General features: G+C 46.0%; 1 protein-coding gene across 1 annotated transcript; it reads left to right on the forward strand.

The window, feature by feature from the left end:
- The first annotated feature begins 308 nt into the window (after positions 1–308).
- Positions 309–12319, forward strand: TEKT5 (tektin 5). Its single transcript, XM_063315057.1, is given in 7 exon segments — positions 309–1102; positions 2969–3052; positions 4000–4070; positions 4718–4861; positions 6990–7212; positions 10812–10966; positions 12058–12319. Coding segments are annotated over 7 exon segments (1506 nt in total). The 5' UTR covers positions 309–535.
- The last annotated feature ends 3232 nt before the right edge of the window (positions 12320–15551 follow it).

Below are 15551 nucleotides of genomic sequence, written 5' to 3' on the forward strand. Positions count from 1 at the left end.
GGCTTTCACACACCCAGGGGAGCTGCAAACCATGGTTTACGAGGGCTTGGTCGACGACACACGCTCAGCCGTTACACCAGAAGACGGCTGAGCGGTGGGGGGGGCACCTCGTCGCCACTTGGGCTGGTGTGTCCCCTCAGCAACTGCAACTCACCTTGACTTGGGGCCACCTGGGTCTGGGAAGCTGGCGGTTGAGGCCTGAGCACAGGACAGGGTCAAGGCTTGGCTTAGGGCAGTGTTTTTCAACCCGGGCAACTGGAAGACGGGTGGACATCAATTCTGGCTGGGGAATTCTGGGAGTTGAAGTCCACCCGTCTTCCAGTTGCCCGGGTTGAGAAACCCTGGCTCAGGGCCCTGGGGAAGCAGGGAGGCATTTTAAGCAGGCAGCTGAGTGCCTTCAGGGCCCTTTTGTGACACCAGCGCCAAGTCACAGTGCCTCAGCCTCAGCTGCAGGGGAAGAAACCCCCCAAGGTGCAGCTGCACCGCTTTTGGGCCTTGGGCTGCCAAGGAGGTTGGTGACTCCCCGCGGCCTTTGATGGAATTCCTTGGCACCACCCAGACGGCCAGCTACTGTGGACCGAGGAAGAGCTGCCTGCTTCCGGAGGTGGCCCCCACCAGCATCAGCCAGGACAGCTACCGGGCTTACTACCTGCCGGGCTACCGCTACCTGAACTCATGGAGGCCCAGCTTGTTCTACAAAGTCTCCTCTTTCCGACCCATTGACGAAGGCGTCGGGCGCGTTAGCGCCCCGCTGCGGCCCCCGACCATCCTTCCCTCGGTGAGGTCGTCCCTCTTTGCCCGCTACAGTCCCCACGACTGGTACAAAGCGAACACCATGCAGATTAAGGGCTCGGAGGCATACCGGCACTGGGCCGGGCGGCTGAACGCGGACAGCGCACGGCTCATGCAAGACAAGGACCAGCTGACTTGGCAGCAGCAGGAGGATTCTGGGAAGAACATCGGGCAGAGGCTGGCCGACATCGATTTCTGGCGGTCTGAGCTGACCTACGAGCTTGAGCGGCTGCTGAACGATACCCGTGCGCTGGACACTGCCAAGAGGCGCCTGGAGTGTGCTGCCGATGAAGCCCAAGGGCCACTTCAGGCAGGTGTTGAGCCCCCAATGCTCTCTGGTGCCATTAGTGTGGGGTACTAGGGAGTGCGTACTGCCCCTCTTGCGGCCACTGCGGGGGGAGCAGTGATGCCTCGCCGGCAATTTCCCCTGGTGGGAGCTAAGTTAGTTCTAAAACGTCCTCCTTTGTTGTAGCATTGCAGCATCCTTCAAACCGTGGGCAGGCCCTTGCAAGTATAGCTATGTACATTTTGCTCTTGCCCTAGTGCTAAACCAGGCCATCCAACTGAAAAAACGAAATAGCAGTGCAAACTATCTACGAGTCAGAAGCAATAACGGGCAAATCTTAAAGTCTTGCGTAGAAGCAGCCCCCAGAAAAAGGCAACATAAAATGACCTTTGCTATCTGCCAAAGGCAGTCTGGGGAGACTGAGACACTGTTCCTAGTTACAGATTCCACCGTAGAAAAGGTCTCTTCGGCGTTCGCTTTTAAGAAGCGTCTCAGAAGAGGTGAAGAAGACTTAGGCAGGTTGCTTGAGAAACGGCCATTCTGCTCTTCGTCTTAAAGACGAGAATAACAGTTTCACTGGAGCTCAGAAAGGAGGGGTAAGCTCCGCAGATGCTGTGGGAGCAATGTGGTCTTCTCTGCTGGTGGCAGCACCAGCCCAACCGTGGCTTGGAAGCTAAGCAGGCTTGTGCCTGGCTGAAAAGCAAGTCACTGGGAGTCAAGTCATACCGACTAGACCAGTGTTCCTCAACCGTAGCAACTTGAAGATGCATGGACTTCAACTCCCAGAATTCTGGGAGTTGAAGTCCACGCATCTTCAAGTTGCTAAAGTTGAGGAACACTGTACTAAACCTAGTCAGAACTCATGCCACATAATTTTATACCAGTTTATATTTCTGAACTGCAAGTAGGTGGAAATGGTCCTATGGAGCTGCTCGGAAGCTTTGCCCATGTGCTCAGGAGCAATTTGTAATGTGAACAGCACTGTCGGTACCTTCTCACGAGATGTCAGTTGTAGAAGAAGGTGGTGAGAATTTCGTTCTCTTGAGCAGCTGCCTACAGTGTAGAAAAGCACTAGGACTCAGAGAATGAAAGGCCGTCTTTTTTCTTTCTTAAGCGTTAGGCATCTGCTAGAGACGTTGAGCGCATTGTCCTGACCCTGCCCAATTCAGTTTTGCTGTGAGATTAAAACTGGCCATCAGGTGGCATAGCAGCTTTCCTCTTCAAATTGTTTCAGGACATAATATTGTTGACCCAAAAGCAACTGTTACAGGTCTTCTCCTTCCATCCAACGGTGGCTCCAGAGGCAGGAGCTTATCATCCCCTCTCCCTACTTTGCCACCTTTGCTCATCTCTTGTGATCAGAGGGGGCCATGCTAGAACCACCAGACTCGAGCTGCAAAAGTCCAGACAACCACTGTAGGACAGCAAAGAGACAGAAAAACAGACAGTTTTGTATTTGTATTCATGTTTTACTGTAAACCGCCCAGAGTCCCTTTTGGGAGATGGGCGGTGATAAATTTGATTAATAAATAATAAATAAATAAAAAACTAGTGGACACCCAGAGGTCTGCTGCCCAGATCCTACAGTAGCAGTCCACGCAGCTCTCTTCTGCATCCAGCACAATTTTGCTTTAGCTTCTTCTAGCTAGTAGGCTGGAGAAAGAACACGGGCTGTTTAGCCTGCTTGTGAGGACGGCAGAGATACCAGCCTTTTCCTGAGCCACCTCCCCTAGTACCTGAGGAGGAGGAGGGTAAACCACATGTCTATAGTGAAGGTGAGGGGATGTAATGAATTGATTTGGAGAATAAAAACAAAATACCTAATGACAAAAGCTTGTAGTTGGGAGCGTTAGCCATACTTACGTACGGATTTGTCTTGCTTGCTCGCAGGTGGCCCTGGAATGCTTATACAATCGGGAGAAACGAATGGGAATTGACTTGGTCCATGATAGCGTGGAAAAGAATCTTATACAGGTACAAGTCTTATGAAATGGTTTGCAAGCGATCGCCAAAAAATAGCATTTAAACTGTAGGTTTTGTTTGCCTGCTCTTCCTCGTCCGCAGTGTTTGCTCGTGGAAAGATAAGCTGACCGGAAATTGTTCAGAGCAAGAGAGAATATTTTATCAGCTTGTCTGAAGACATCTGGTGTGCATATGAGGAAGTTTTTTGTTTTTTTTAAGCACAGGAACTTTTCGTATGAAGAAAGTTGCAGTATTGTAAGATTAGTCCTGTGGAAAGACTTGTTTAAAATTCATCTGTCAATTTCAAGAGGGCTAGGATTAGTCTACAGCAGGCTTCCCACATCTTGGGCTGTGTTGGACTTCAGCTCCCATCACCCCCAGCCCTTCAGACTTAACTGGAAGGCACCCAAAAGATAATGGCTCGTGACAATTCTAGGTATGGCTTCACTGAGTTACGCATCAGCTATGTTAATTAATATCTGTAGTGCAAGACAAAACTTTTGTCTCAATTCAGATTTAAACAAATATTCTCAAGGCTCCTGGTGTGTTCTAGTGCAGGAATCTCAATCTGGAGTCTCCCTTGGATCATCTGATAAGCTCCACATTAATTTAACATCCCTGCTGGTAAAAATGAATGAGAATCACAGTTCCCAGCAGCAACTGAATATAAATGCAACAGAAGGATTTTTTTGCACTTTAAGTAAACAGCATGGACTTCCAACGTCTATATACATCCTGGAGGAAGACCAGGACAAATCTCTTCTGCATTGCTGCTAAAGAAATTACATGGATATCTCCATAACGTTACCAGGAGTCAAAATGTCACCAACACAGTTCCAAAGGCCTTTCGTTCTCTGTCATCTTTAGTTTCTGGGCCTTTGCAAGGAAGGAATCCTCCCCATACGGCTTTTCCCTTCACTTTTGTAGACTCATTGACACGGGTGTATATTCTATTACAGGAGGTTGATTTGATCAGAGCGTGCCAAGAGAAAATGAGGAAGCTTGCAGAAAGAATCGACCAGCAGATTAAGTAAGCTTTTTAAAAAGTAACCCACTATTTAAAGGAGGCTGATGAGCTGATCTGATTGATTTATGCTGTTGATGATGCAACAGCTGCCACAGTTAAAGATCAGCATTATGCTTTGTGAAATCTCCCTTAGGGTGTTGCCTTCAGTGAACAGCAGTCAGTTCATTTAGCAGATTCTAGCAGCAAGAACTTTGTACTCGCCTGGGTCGTGGGCCAACTGGAACGTACCCGGATGGCAAATCAGAACTAGCCTTCAAAGGCAGGAAGTGCAGAAAGGGGAACCGCTAAAACACCATGATTGTTGGGACTGTTATTCCTTGACCACCATCACTCACCCACATACTTTACTTTGACTGCTGCAGTAGGCAGAAATTCAACAGGTAGTGGGGTGAAACTCCTTTGTCTTCTCTTTTGTCTTACTGAAGGAATGTGTGATAAACAAGAAGTCAATAAGCAACAACATGAGAAGTTTCTAGTCAATTACAAATTTGTAAAAGTCACAAAAGCATAGGGCAAAATTCATGGCTTTTTTCTTTTTTACAATTTGGGAGTATAGAGAAGTTTTCTGCCCCTTTTTAATGGGTATTCCTTGACTCCTTTAAATAATGTTAACATAGAAAATATGGTAACAACAAAAATCTTTGTTCCAGCATTAACAGAGATGCTCAACATGCACTTGAGAGGGATCTTGGTGATAAAAGTTCAGCTCATTTCATTGATGAAAAATGCTATAATTTGAGAAATACTTCTGACAGTATCAACTACTACCATGGAATTGAAAAGATTGATGGAACGTAAGTACACCACTATCTCCTCATAATCATTTGAGTTAAATGAATGAGAATGTAAGAAAAAACAGATCTCAGGAGGTTTATCAGTGCTGTTTCATTACTAATTGAACACTGGAAAAGTGTCATCGCCCTCTATCTTACCGAGTGCTTTGCCTGCCAGAACAAAAATCAGGGGAGAACACCTTAAAGCATTTTTACTAGACTGAAATGCATATTAAAGCATTTGAAGTCAACCTTAGATCCATCCTGTACAATTTTAGCCGGTGCTTATGTTCCACATTACAGTGGACCTGTTCTCCAAGGTGGAGCTCCCATATTCTCTGGTTGTCTGTTTTCTTCTCTGAGAGATGGTTTTCACCATCCAGTACTCAGTAAGAAATTACCCCCCTGCACTTAATGGAATGCTTTATATCCAGCAGTGTACTTACCAGTTTAAAGGCAACACTGAGGTACTTTGGCCACATCATGAGAAGACAGGACACCCTGGAGAAGATGCTGGTGCTGGGGAGAGTGGAGGGCAAAAGGAAGAAGGGCCGACCAAGGGCAAGGTGGATGGATGACATTCTAGAGGTGACGGACTCGTCCCTGGGGGAGCTGGGGGTGTTGACGACTTGACAGGAAGCTCTGGCGTGGGCTGGTCCATGAAGTCACGAAGAGTCAGAAGCGACTGAACGAATAAGCAACAACAACTTTCCAGTTATCGGTGTTGTATTATAATTCTGACAAAGTCTCCTATAACTGTAAACAAAGTTCCCTTTCTGCAAGTTATGCCCTGTTCAGCGTAAGCTACGCAATTGTGAAAAATTGCCCTTTAGACTGCAGGCAGAAAACCTTTAATTAAGGGCACCTTTAATTAACTTCCTCTAAATTGCTTTACTTCTCCACAGTGGGCGTCTGGCGGTGTCAAAGCAGAACCAAAGTCAGATCTGAAAAAGGCCTAGGCTAACAATACAGGAGATGCTACACTCTCCGAACAATCAGCATTGTGCTGATGCCACGTACAAGCACAGGCAGCTCCAGAACGTGGGGCTTTAGTGGAAGCAGCCTTCATGTGTGTCGCCTTTTTGAAGATGTTGTACTGCGGATTAAATTAGACCTGGAAGGATCCAGCGACCCCATCTCCTCCTGTTCCAGGCTTCCCCAGTTAAAGCGTCTTTCATCTTTGCATGGGCCCATCGCTTCTCTGGGTTGTTCATTTCTGTCAGATCTCCCAAGCCGCAGTTGGTCCTAGAGACCAGCAAAGGAACAATTCTTTCTAAACTCAGACTCATCAGATGTATTAGGAAAAAGTGGAAGGAGGTAGATGGTTCCGGCAAGTAACTTCGCTTCCAAATGTAGAAGCTGAATTCTGGCCCTCGACGTTTTCAGTGTGACAAGGAGACCAGTCTCTTTTGAGAAAGCTAGCTAGACGTTTCTTTGTTTTGTTTACCTTCTCACTAATGTCAGAATCCTCTCTTACTGGTAGGTCGTGTTAGGAAGCTTTTTCCAGCAGTTGGACATAATCTGCCTTCCAGTAACTTAAGTCAATTTATTATTGGCCATTTCCCCTTTTTTATATCTATCGTTTTATCTGCAAGCCACCCAGAGTGGTTAAGGAGTGGCCTCAGCATTGGATAACAATAAATAAATGCATATTATTTATTTAGTTATTAATTTATTTGTATTTCAGATTTAGTCACCGCCCGTCTCATTCAAAGAGCGACTCTGGGCGGTTTACAATAAAAACAAAAATAAATACTCATATTTATTTGGGTCAGGAGGGATAATCAGTCCTGGGGGTGGTTAGCGCCTTGAAGACGCACCTGTAAATTACATGAATTTAACGAAGAACTACTTAACGTCCCCATCTTGGATTTTATATTTATATTGTTATTTAAGAATACTGTTTTTACTGTATTTTAACCGGTATTTATTTTAGTTTTACTGTAAACCTCCCAGAGTCACGCTCGAGTGAGATGGGCAGTGATGAAATTTGAAATATAAATAAATAAATATTACTGTATTCCATGTCTGGAACAGTTGAATAGATATTGGAGGTCACGGGTGAATGAGATGTCAGATGCAGATCAAAACACTCTGAAACGTTGGGCAGTGTGTGGCCTTCAGCAGTAGCCTGATTCTTACCTTGCAGAGTCTCCGTCCCTGAAACGTGGGCAAAGTTTAGTGATGACAACATCCGGTATTCCCAGAACGCCCGGGCCAACTCAGCCATCCTCTGTGAGGAGGCGAACCACACGCTGGAAATCACTTCGGATGACATGTGGAAGCAGTGGACAGACAGCAACCTGGCCTTCACCTCTCGCATATCGGAAATAGCAGATGCCAAGAACCAGCTGCAAGCACAGCTGGCTAAGGTAGGACAGCGTTTGCAGCAACCTATTTGCTGACCGAACCTGTGCCGTTCGATTTTTCACGTTCAGAAAAGCTGTCAGATTCTCTAGATAAGACCTGTCTCTAAACGTTTTGCTGTTGGAAGTAGCAAACCGAAATGACACGTCCCTTACTGCATGCATACACACAGACGCAGACACACACAAATTTACACAGGGCGTTAACCTCTTGGAAATCTTCCTGAGCATGTTCTTACGTAGAAGAACTTTCCCTTGGAAGAGCAGCCCATGGACCTCCCCTCTCCATTGACCGTGCTTTAGGAACCAAGGAAGAACATGGGGACCTCCTGTGTGATTCAAGCATCTCTGTCAGTGATGGTCTTACTGGGTGCTCTGCGAAATGGCTGTTGAGGACGAATGGGGAGGCTGGCAAATTGGGCACTACCTGCTCAGGCTGGCATGCTGACCTTCTGTGCTTTTTAGATCAAGAATGAGCCGCATAGTCGTTGGTCTGCTCTGCCCACACTACGTTGTGATGTCACAGACCCAGAGGAAATGCAGCAGCGAGGGGGGGAAAGGCTTTGTGGGGAAACAAATGGTAAACCTCCCAAAAGTGTTGGACAGTGTGGGCAGGCAGGCTTAGCATGAATAAGTTTCTTGTTCCCATAACTTGCGCAGCAGGAGAACAGTCACAAGCACGGTAATGAATCGCTGCTTTCAGATAAACCTTTGTCAGTGTTTCCCCCAGTAAGTTCTATAACGTAGGGCTGTATGAATCCGGATTAAACCAATTTAGTTAGACAGAGAAGGATCATCCATCTATTTCTTATTTAGGTTCCCTCACTCTGAAAACTACATCACATTCAAGAGACACTAAAATGTTTCAAGTGACGTCGTTGGTGCTTTGCGTGTCGAAGAGGCCACAGGTTGTAGCATTTCATGGAAGCAGGAGAGTTGAGAACAAGGCATTCCTGTATAAAAGGAATGCGTGGCACTCATCCTTTGCCCACAGTGGAGCCAGAAGGGATCTTGATTGAATAGCTAACAATGCCAGTGGGCAAATTTGTATCTATTTTCTGGAAGAGAAGGGTATCTGTTGAAGAGCTATAGAAATTAATCCACAGCTACCTCTGAACTGGTTTGTGTCTCTGAGTTCCATCTCCTCTTTTTTTGCACTGATTCCTGATCCTTGAAATATGGCTCTTCAGTGATGCAGAGCTGTTGACATCACCTGCTAATCTGATTACGCTCTTTTAACTGATGTGAATTATTTTGCATGATGAATTTATTTTTAGATATTGTTGACATTAGGTGTAGATAAGATCCCCAAGATCACATTTCTGCTAGGCAATAAGACTGACTGCATTGCAAGTACAAATCCATCCCCTTCCTCCTTTTTCTTAGTTCTTAATTATACTTTTTATAAGCGGGATCGGGCATGTTGCATCTCAGAACAGAATATGACTTTAAGTCATACCTGTTATAATGCTTTCCGATGAGGTTTAAAAATGGTTGAATATTTGGTTTGGACGCTGGGTTCATGTTTGAGATGCTGGAGAACTGTTGACTGCTTGTCAGTTATTCTGTTTCTTGGAGTGAAAGTCAGCAGGAGGTTTTTCCCCAGAAGACAAAAAACAAAGCAAAACAAGAAGTGAAGCTGTGCTGAAGAGACAGACAAGCCAGCCCGGTCTGGATCTGCACAGTTGGTCATTTTGCTGGGCTGATGCTTAAGTACGAGAGCAGCCCGCCTCAATCGGATATTTTCCCCACAGATGCACATGCCCTGTTTGCATCTCGGCTAGAGTGGATTGTATTTCTCCTTCAGACTGTTTTTTTTTTTAAGTATCCCTCAGGAGGAAGAATTATCGTTTGGGATTATTGGCCAACACTTTGCTTAGTATGCTTACTGATTTGCGATCCAGTTATGGGAAAGTTGGAAGCTCATCCTTTTTAATGACTCATTGAATACTAAAAAGAAATGGGAACAAGAAATTTTTCATGTTACCATTTGGTTTGCCTTTCCAGTGAGGTTCTGTGTTGGAAGAGCTCATGGGTTCAGGACAGCTTACTGGGGTAATATTTGATGTTTTCTTGATGATGACTGTGTTCTTGTGCCAGGTTGGGGCCAGTATTAATTTATAGAGAGCTGACATACAAATTATACTCGAAAGTACGTTCTTCATCTTAGTTAAGCTCATGGCAGAAAAGGCCCTGTGTGTCCAAACAGGCTGGGCGTGAAGCAAAACATACAACATGGACAGTGAAGGATTCTGAAATATGTAGGACGTTATCATGTTATACGTATTTCCTGTACTCTAGCTGCTACAAATCTGTGAAAGAATCTTGAATCTCAGCCATGAAATTGTTTACATACTAAGTATATTTTGCTTGATGTATGCACAGATATTTCAGTTGCATTACTCATTTTAACTGAGAGAGATCAAATGTACTCACACAGATTTATTCTGAGCCCAGCTCCATTAGGCACAGGCCATAGCAAGTGTAGTGCTAAATTTTCCAGACCAATTAACATAATATTTTTGGCCTGCTTGCCACACTGGGAGATTTGACTGGCTTGCCTGGGGCCATAGAACAAAAGCAAAGAGGACTGGAACAAAAACTAAAAGTGTTTTAATTAAAATTAATGTTGATTAATTAAATACAATGATTACTCCATGTGCATTTAATTATTTTCTCCTTCTGGCAAATTAAAAATTGCAATTCAGTATTTTCAGGATCTCTAGGGGTTCTGTTCCCAGGTTTTAAGTTATGTATTCCCCAATTAATAGATGAAATTAAAAAAAACAAAAATTTGCCTTTGAGTGAAGCTTGATCCCTAGTCACTCCATGGATATGTGCGTTTTTTACCTTTTGGTGGATCCACAGCTGGCCTGAAAGCCAGACTCAGAGTCATCCTCATCAGACCGGGCTGGATCCTGGGCCCAGGACTCTCACTAAGGGCTATATGAAGAAGTGGAGGAAGGGTTAGTAGATGGGCAGATAACACAAAACTGGACAGAGTAGCTAATACCCTAAAAGAAAATAATTTGTAAAAAAAAAAAATCTTGATTGCTTAGAGCAGTGTATCTCAACCTCAGCTACTTTAAGATGTGTGGACTTCAACTCCCAGAGTTCCCCAGCCGATAAAATTTAACAGAAGCCATTCAGAGTTCATTACTTAGGAAAAAGAAATCAGGTGCATGGGTACCGGGTGGGGAATACCATCCTGGTCAGAATATGTGTAGAAAAAACGTTTTGTGGTTGATCGCAAGCTGAAAATAAGTCAGTGGCTGTTATGAAGTCAAATACAGTTTTAAGCTGCATCAGTAGACATAACGGCTTCCAAATCATAGGAGCTAATAGTTGCACCGTATTCTGCACTGGTCAAAGCTCACTTTGAGGATTGTATTCTGTTTCGGGTGAAACTAAAATAGATGGAACTCTGTGATTTTGGATAATTCCAGTTTGCAGGTGGTAATAGCCCAAAGGATTTTCCATTCTGTCGTGCAGCTTTTCCAGACCTTTGCGGAAGAGGATTAGAGGATGGTAGTGAGGATCCCGTTAAGAAGATGGCAACCTTTTTTCTTTTCAAAACTGCCACTGATCTTTACTTTGCCTTTCAGACTCTGCAAGAAATCTTCCAGACAGAAAATACAATCATGTTACTGGAAAGAGCCATAATGGCCAAAGAATGTCCACTCAAGGTGGCCCAGACCCGTCTTGAGGCGAGAACCAGGCGGCCCAATATGGAGCTATGCCGTGACGTCCCACAGTTCAAGTGAGTGCTGTAGCTCACTTAACTGCATCCTTTTGCGGTTGCTGCATTGTCCCGGGAAAAATGTTGCTGCTTTAAAGAATGCCGATGGGGTTATGCTTGGGCTGTGAAGCACCATTGAAATCAAACTTGAGGCCCTGCAGAGCCTGCTCTGTTGTTCTCTCGTCTGCTGAGTTTTGAGAGGCACTTCCTGTGTCCGCCTAGTTGCCAGTCTGGCTCGGGCGGTTTTGTATCTTCTCAGGTCAGCTCTGGGCTATCCTGGCTGGTGCTTCTTGCATTGTCTCTTTCTGCCTCTGTATTTTGGTTCAGAACACACTAAGCTGAACGTGAGCCAGGCTTCCATATGAGTAGTGAAATTAAGGGTAATAAAATGCAGGATTGATGCAGAGGCAGCCAGCGGACAGCTCCTCGGCTTCTGATAGGGCAGGAAGAGGAGGGAATCCGCCACCGTTGCAAGTCAGCTGTGCTTGAAGGCTTCCTTTTATCACTGTTAGTCTTGAAAGCTTCCTATTAGTCCTGGCTAATTTGTTAACATTTTTTAAGCACTGATAACTGATTACATTAAGAAAGAAGCAAAGAATAAGCAGGTCTCTCTGCACTTATTACGCAGACCCTGTGCCTCTGTCTTTCCATGGTGGTGTCCCAGGATAGCGTCTTCCCATAAAATCCCCAGCAGTCAGTACAGGTAGTCCTCGACTTATGACCATTCATTTAACAACTGTTCAAAGTTACAATGATGCTAAAAAGTGACTTACGACCAGTCCTCACACTTACAACCATTGTAAGTGTCCCTATGATCACGTGATCAACATTTGGGCAGTTGGCGACCAGCATGTATTTACGATGGTTGCAGCATCCCGGGGTCACGTGATTGCCATTTGCAACCTTCCCAGCCGGCTCCCGACAAGCAAAATCAATGGGGAACCATGTGATTCACTTAACACCATGTGAGTCGCTTAACAACTGCAGCAAAAAAGGTCGTAAAATCAGGTGCAACTCACTTAACCGCATTGCTTAGTGACAGAAGTTCCAGTCCCAATTGTGATCGTAAGTCGAGGAGTGCCTGTAACCTGTGTCTTTCTCTTCCCTTTTAGGCTAGTGAATGAAGTTTTCACCATTGATGACACACTGCAGACCCTGAAGTTGCGCTTGCGTGAAGCCCAGGATACGCTCCAGCTGCTGATCCTCAACAAGTCAAAACTGGAGCACGACCTCATGGTGAAGGCCAACAGTCTCTTCGTCGACAAGGAAAAGTGCATGGGGATGCGCAAGACCTTTCCCAGCACGCCTCGCCTGGTCGGCTACACCTGAATTTGCAACGGTCGCCTTCCGTGCTTCTGTGACATAAAAGATTGAAAATCACGGGAGACATTTCTGCTCATTTATTTTTTTTGTAGCAAATGGAAGAATGAGAAAGAAAAATAAAAACCCAGTGGAAATAAGCCTTTCTTGCTTGCTGAAGGTTGGAGACGGATCCCTCCCCATGAAAGGAAGGCAGTCCACAGTGCCACCTGGAGAAGCGTAGAGCTCTGGAGGGCGAACCTTATGGCAGAAGGGTCTGCTCCTCTGGTCCTGGCCCCTCGCCCCGAGAGCTGCTCTTTCCCCGCTGGTTTAGCCCCAAGGAGGCTGGGATCTGAATCCGCAGATTGAGCCTGGAGGCCTGGCAGCCTTCGTGGCGAGAGGAGGAAGCGCTGTGCAAGTGCGTCACTAGACCGGACACAGAGTGGAATAATGCCACTTGCAAAAATAGGTTTCACTGCTAATCTGCTTGGGCCAGAAGAATCTAGCCTGCTGAAGGGCAGAGTGCAGCATGTGCAAATGCACCATGTGAGTAGCTCAACATTCATCCTACTTATTGAGCACGTATGAATCTGATCCGTGTGTCTGTCATACAAAGTACAGAAAAGGGTCTGTAACTCAAGGATCTTCTCACGTTTGCAAAAGGGAAAATAGAATGCACACAACAGAGAATGGCCCACCCTCCCCTCAGCTCTATTCTTTACATGTTACAGCATAAAGGTAGCAAAGGGTACAAACAGCTAAGCCGTGATAGGCATGCGAGTGTTTGCTCATAGGGGATCCATGGTAGAATCATGGTTTCCTCCAGTTCCAGTTCAAAACAGTGCCATTGTCCCAGGCTTCTGCTCCAAGTCCCTCTGTATAACCTTTCTTCCATTTCTAAAACATTACGTTTTAAATTTCTGGACAAGGATATACAGTTAGGATACTTTCAAGTTTAGATACTGTACGTTTCTTGCTAGCAGTTTCCAGAAATTTAGAGAACAGAAGGTAGCTCACTTGATGGAAGAGGGGCCCTGTGTGAAGTCAGCTTCCTGCCTTTCCTTCTTCACAGGATGACTGCAGGAGATCTTAAGGCCGGCTGGGCCAGCAGTAGTGAATTGTTTAGGTCAGCCTCCCCATGCCGGCTTTTGGAGAAGGCTGGTTGACAAAGATGGACCTAGAGATGTTCTTTTGACTCTCCCCTGAGATTATTAGCATTCAGCCTGAAATATCATGCTAATCTGGGTGAGAGAGCAGGAGTAATTTGTTCCTGTAGCTCAAAGACTAGAAGTCCAGGCATTTGGGTTTTTTAAATAAACAGAGAAGCTAATGTAATTGCTGTTGTGGTGTGCATCTCGTTTTCCCCCAACAGTATCACTGGAAGAATATCAACTGAGTTGTTATTTTCTGAAATACCTAGCTTGTAGTACCACATTTTTATTTATCCCTAATACCATTGCTAGTTCTTGTAGTTATAAGCTATGTTGATTGAGTGTGGTGAAGGTGTGCACATAGATGGATTTAATTACCTTATAACCAGAGGATATGCATATTTAATTACAGGGTAACTTGTGGGGTCTGGATATTAAACAGCTCCTCGACACTTCTGTTTATTGCAACTAACTCCTGTGACCTGTCCAGATTTACCTAAACGGCACTGCTGTGGTTTAGTCTCCCAATTTCCCTTCAGAATGCTGTTTCTTCCATAGTCCAGCCACATCCTTTCCCTCCCTCTTTGCAATGTCATGATTATGCTGAAAACAAAGGGATATTTTGTTCTGTCTTCTGAATTGTGCTCAACAAGTAGCCGCTTAGCAGCCATGGGGAGTTGGGGGAGGCACTCAGATTAAGCATTTAAGATGTCCTTTCATGTTGTCCTGCAAGCAGAACATCTTTGAACATTTGCAAAGCTAGCACTACATGCTGATAAAGATTTTGGATACAATCCCAGCCACTGCCTTGTTCTCCCTCAGTAGAACTCCCTGAAAGCGTTTGCCGCAGTTGGGCACAGGTTGCAGTGGAGCAGGACCACCAGGTAGACAAAGCAGAATGGGCGGTTTTGACTGGAAAGAGTCACCTGCCATCTGTGATCTTATGGTGGAAATGCTGCGGATCACAGTGGATAAACTGCAGCAATGGACACTATCTAACCTCCAGCATTTCTCCGACCTCCCTGTTTCTGCCCAGTTATGGGTGCATCTGTACTCCTGTCTCCCCCTATACTTTATGCCTGGCACCACCAGATTTTATGCTGTCAGGTACCTCAAGGCGCTGTGTTTCAGTGCGCGCGGGAAGCTTGGGTGGCCCCTCTTTCTGAGGAGGGCCAGAGCCAGTTACCTTTCAGAAGCTTCTTGGAAGCTCAGCATCTCTGGCATTCCTACATGCAGGTCACTGTGGACTGCCGTTCCGAGCACGGGATGGCTGTCTTTGCTGAATGTGGTTCATACCTTCCATGGCTATTCGCAGGCCACGGAGGAATCATGCAGTGTATCTGGTTGTGTGAATCAGGACTGAGGAACCCACCCATCCTCCCTCTAGAATAATATGCAGCATTGTGCATACAGCACGGCTCTCCAGCCCAGCCTTAAAGTCAGGGGGGAGACTGAAACGTTGCCAGAACTGAGGGGGAACTCGGCATCCTCACAACTGAGTGCGCGAGGCCAGAGTTCCGCATAGCTTTCCCCACTTAGGCTGCAGATTAAGAGAGGGAAACCGTTCTTGTGCCGCCCAAAGAGAATTCCCTCAGAGCAAAATGCCCGAGCTATTTGACATGACGTAAAAGAGGAGCTGGCATTCAGACGCTGAAGGGGAGGCCTTGAACGCTTTGTATGTACAAAGCAGCCAGAAGGCATGAACCGGTTCAGAGGGTGCTGCAGGAAGCCAAGAGGAGCTGCTCCTAGGAGACAGGAGTGTGTGGAGCAGGTGAAAGAAGGGACGGGCCCGGATGGCTCCATATTCTCCACGTGTGTATTGCAGGAGTCCGAGAGTCGTCAAGACCAGCACGGGCAGAATGGTCGTCTAGCATCTTCCTCCAGAAGGTGCTGGCCTTCTGCTATCTGCCCCTACCAAACCAGATGGGCCAGGGGTCTGATTCCTGGCAGCAGTGTCCTTGACTCTCCCGTAGATTCTGGGTGGGAAAAGCGTCATCTTTGGAATTCTGTCTGCTGTGCAGAGCGGGGAGTGGAAAAGAAAAACGTAATCAGGTGCTTCTGGGTTTCCTTACTTCCGCTTCTCTGCTGATACTCAAGAGGAGGCAGAAGATAATGGGTTGGGGGTGGGTGGGCTGGGTGGTATCATGAGGTACAGG

Source organism: Candoia aspera, chromosome 14, assembly GCF_035149785.1.
Source record: "Candoia aspera isolate rCanAsp1 chromosome 14, rCanAsp1.hap2, whole genome shotgun sequence".
Taxonomy (NCBI): Eukaryota; Metazoa; Chordata; class Lepidosauria; order Squamata; family Boidae; genus Candoia; species Candoia aspera.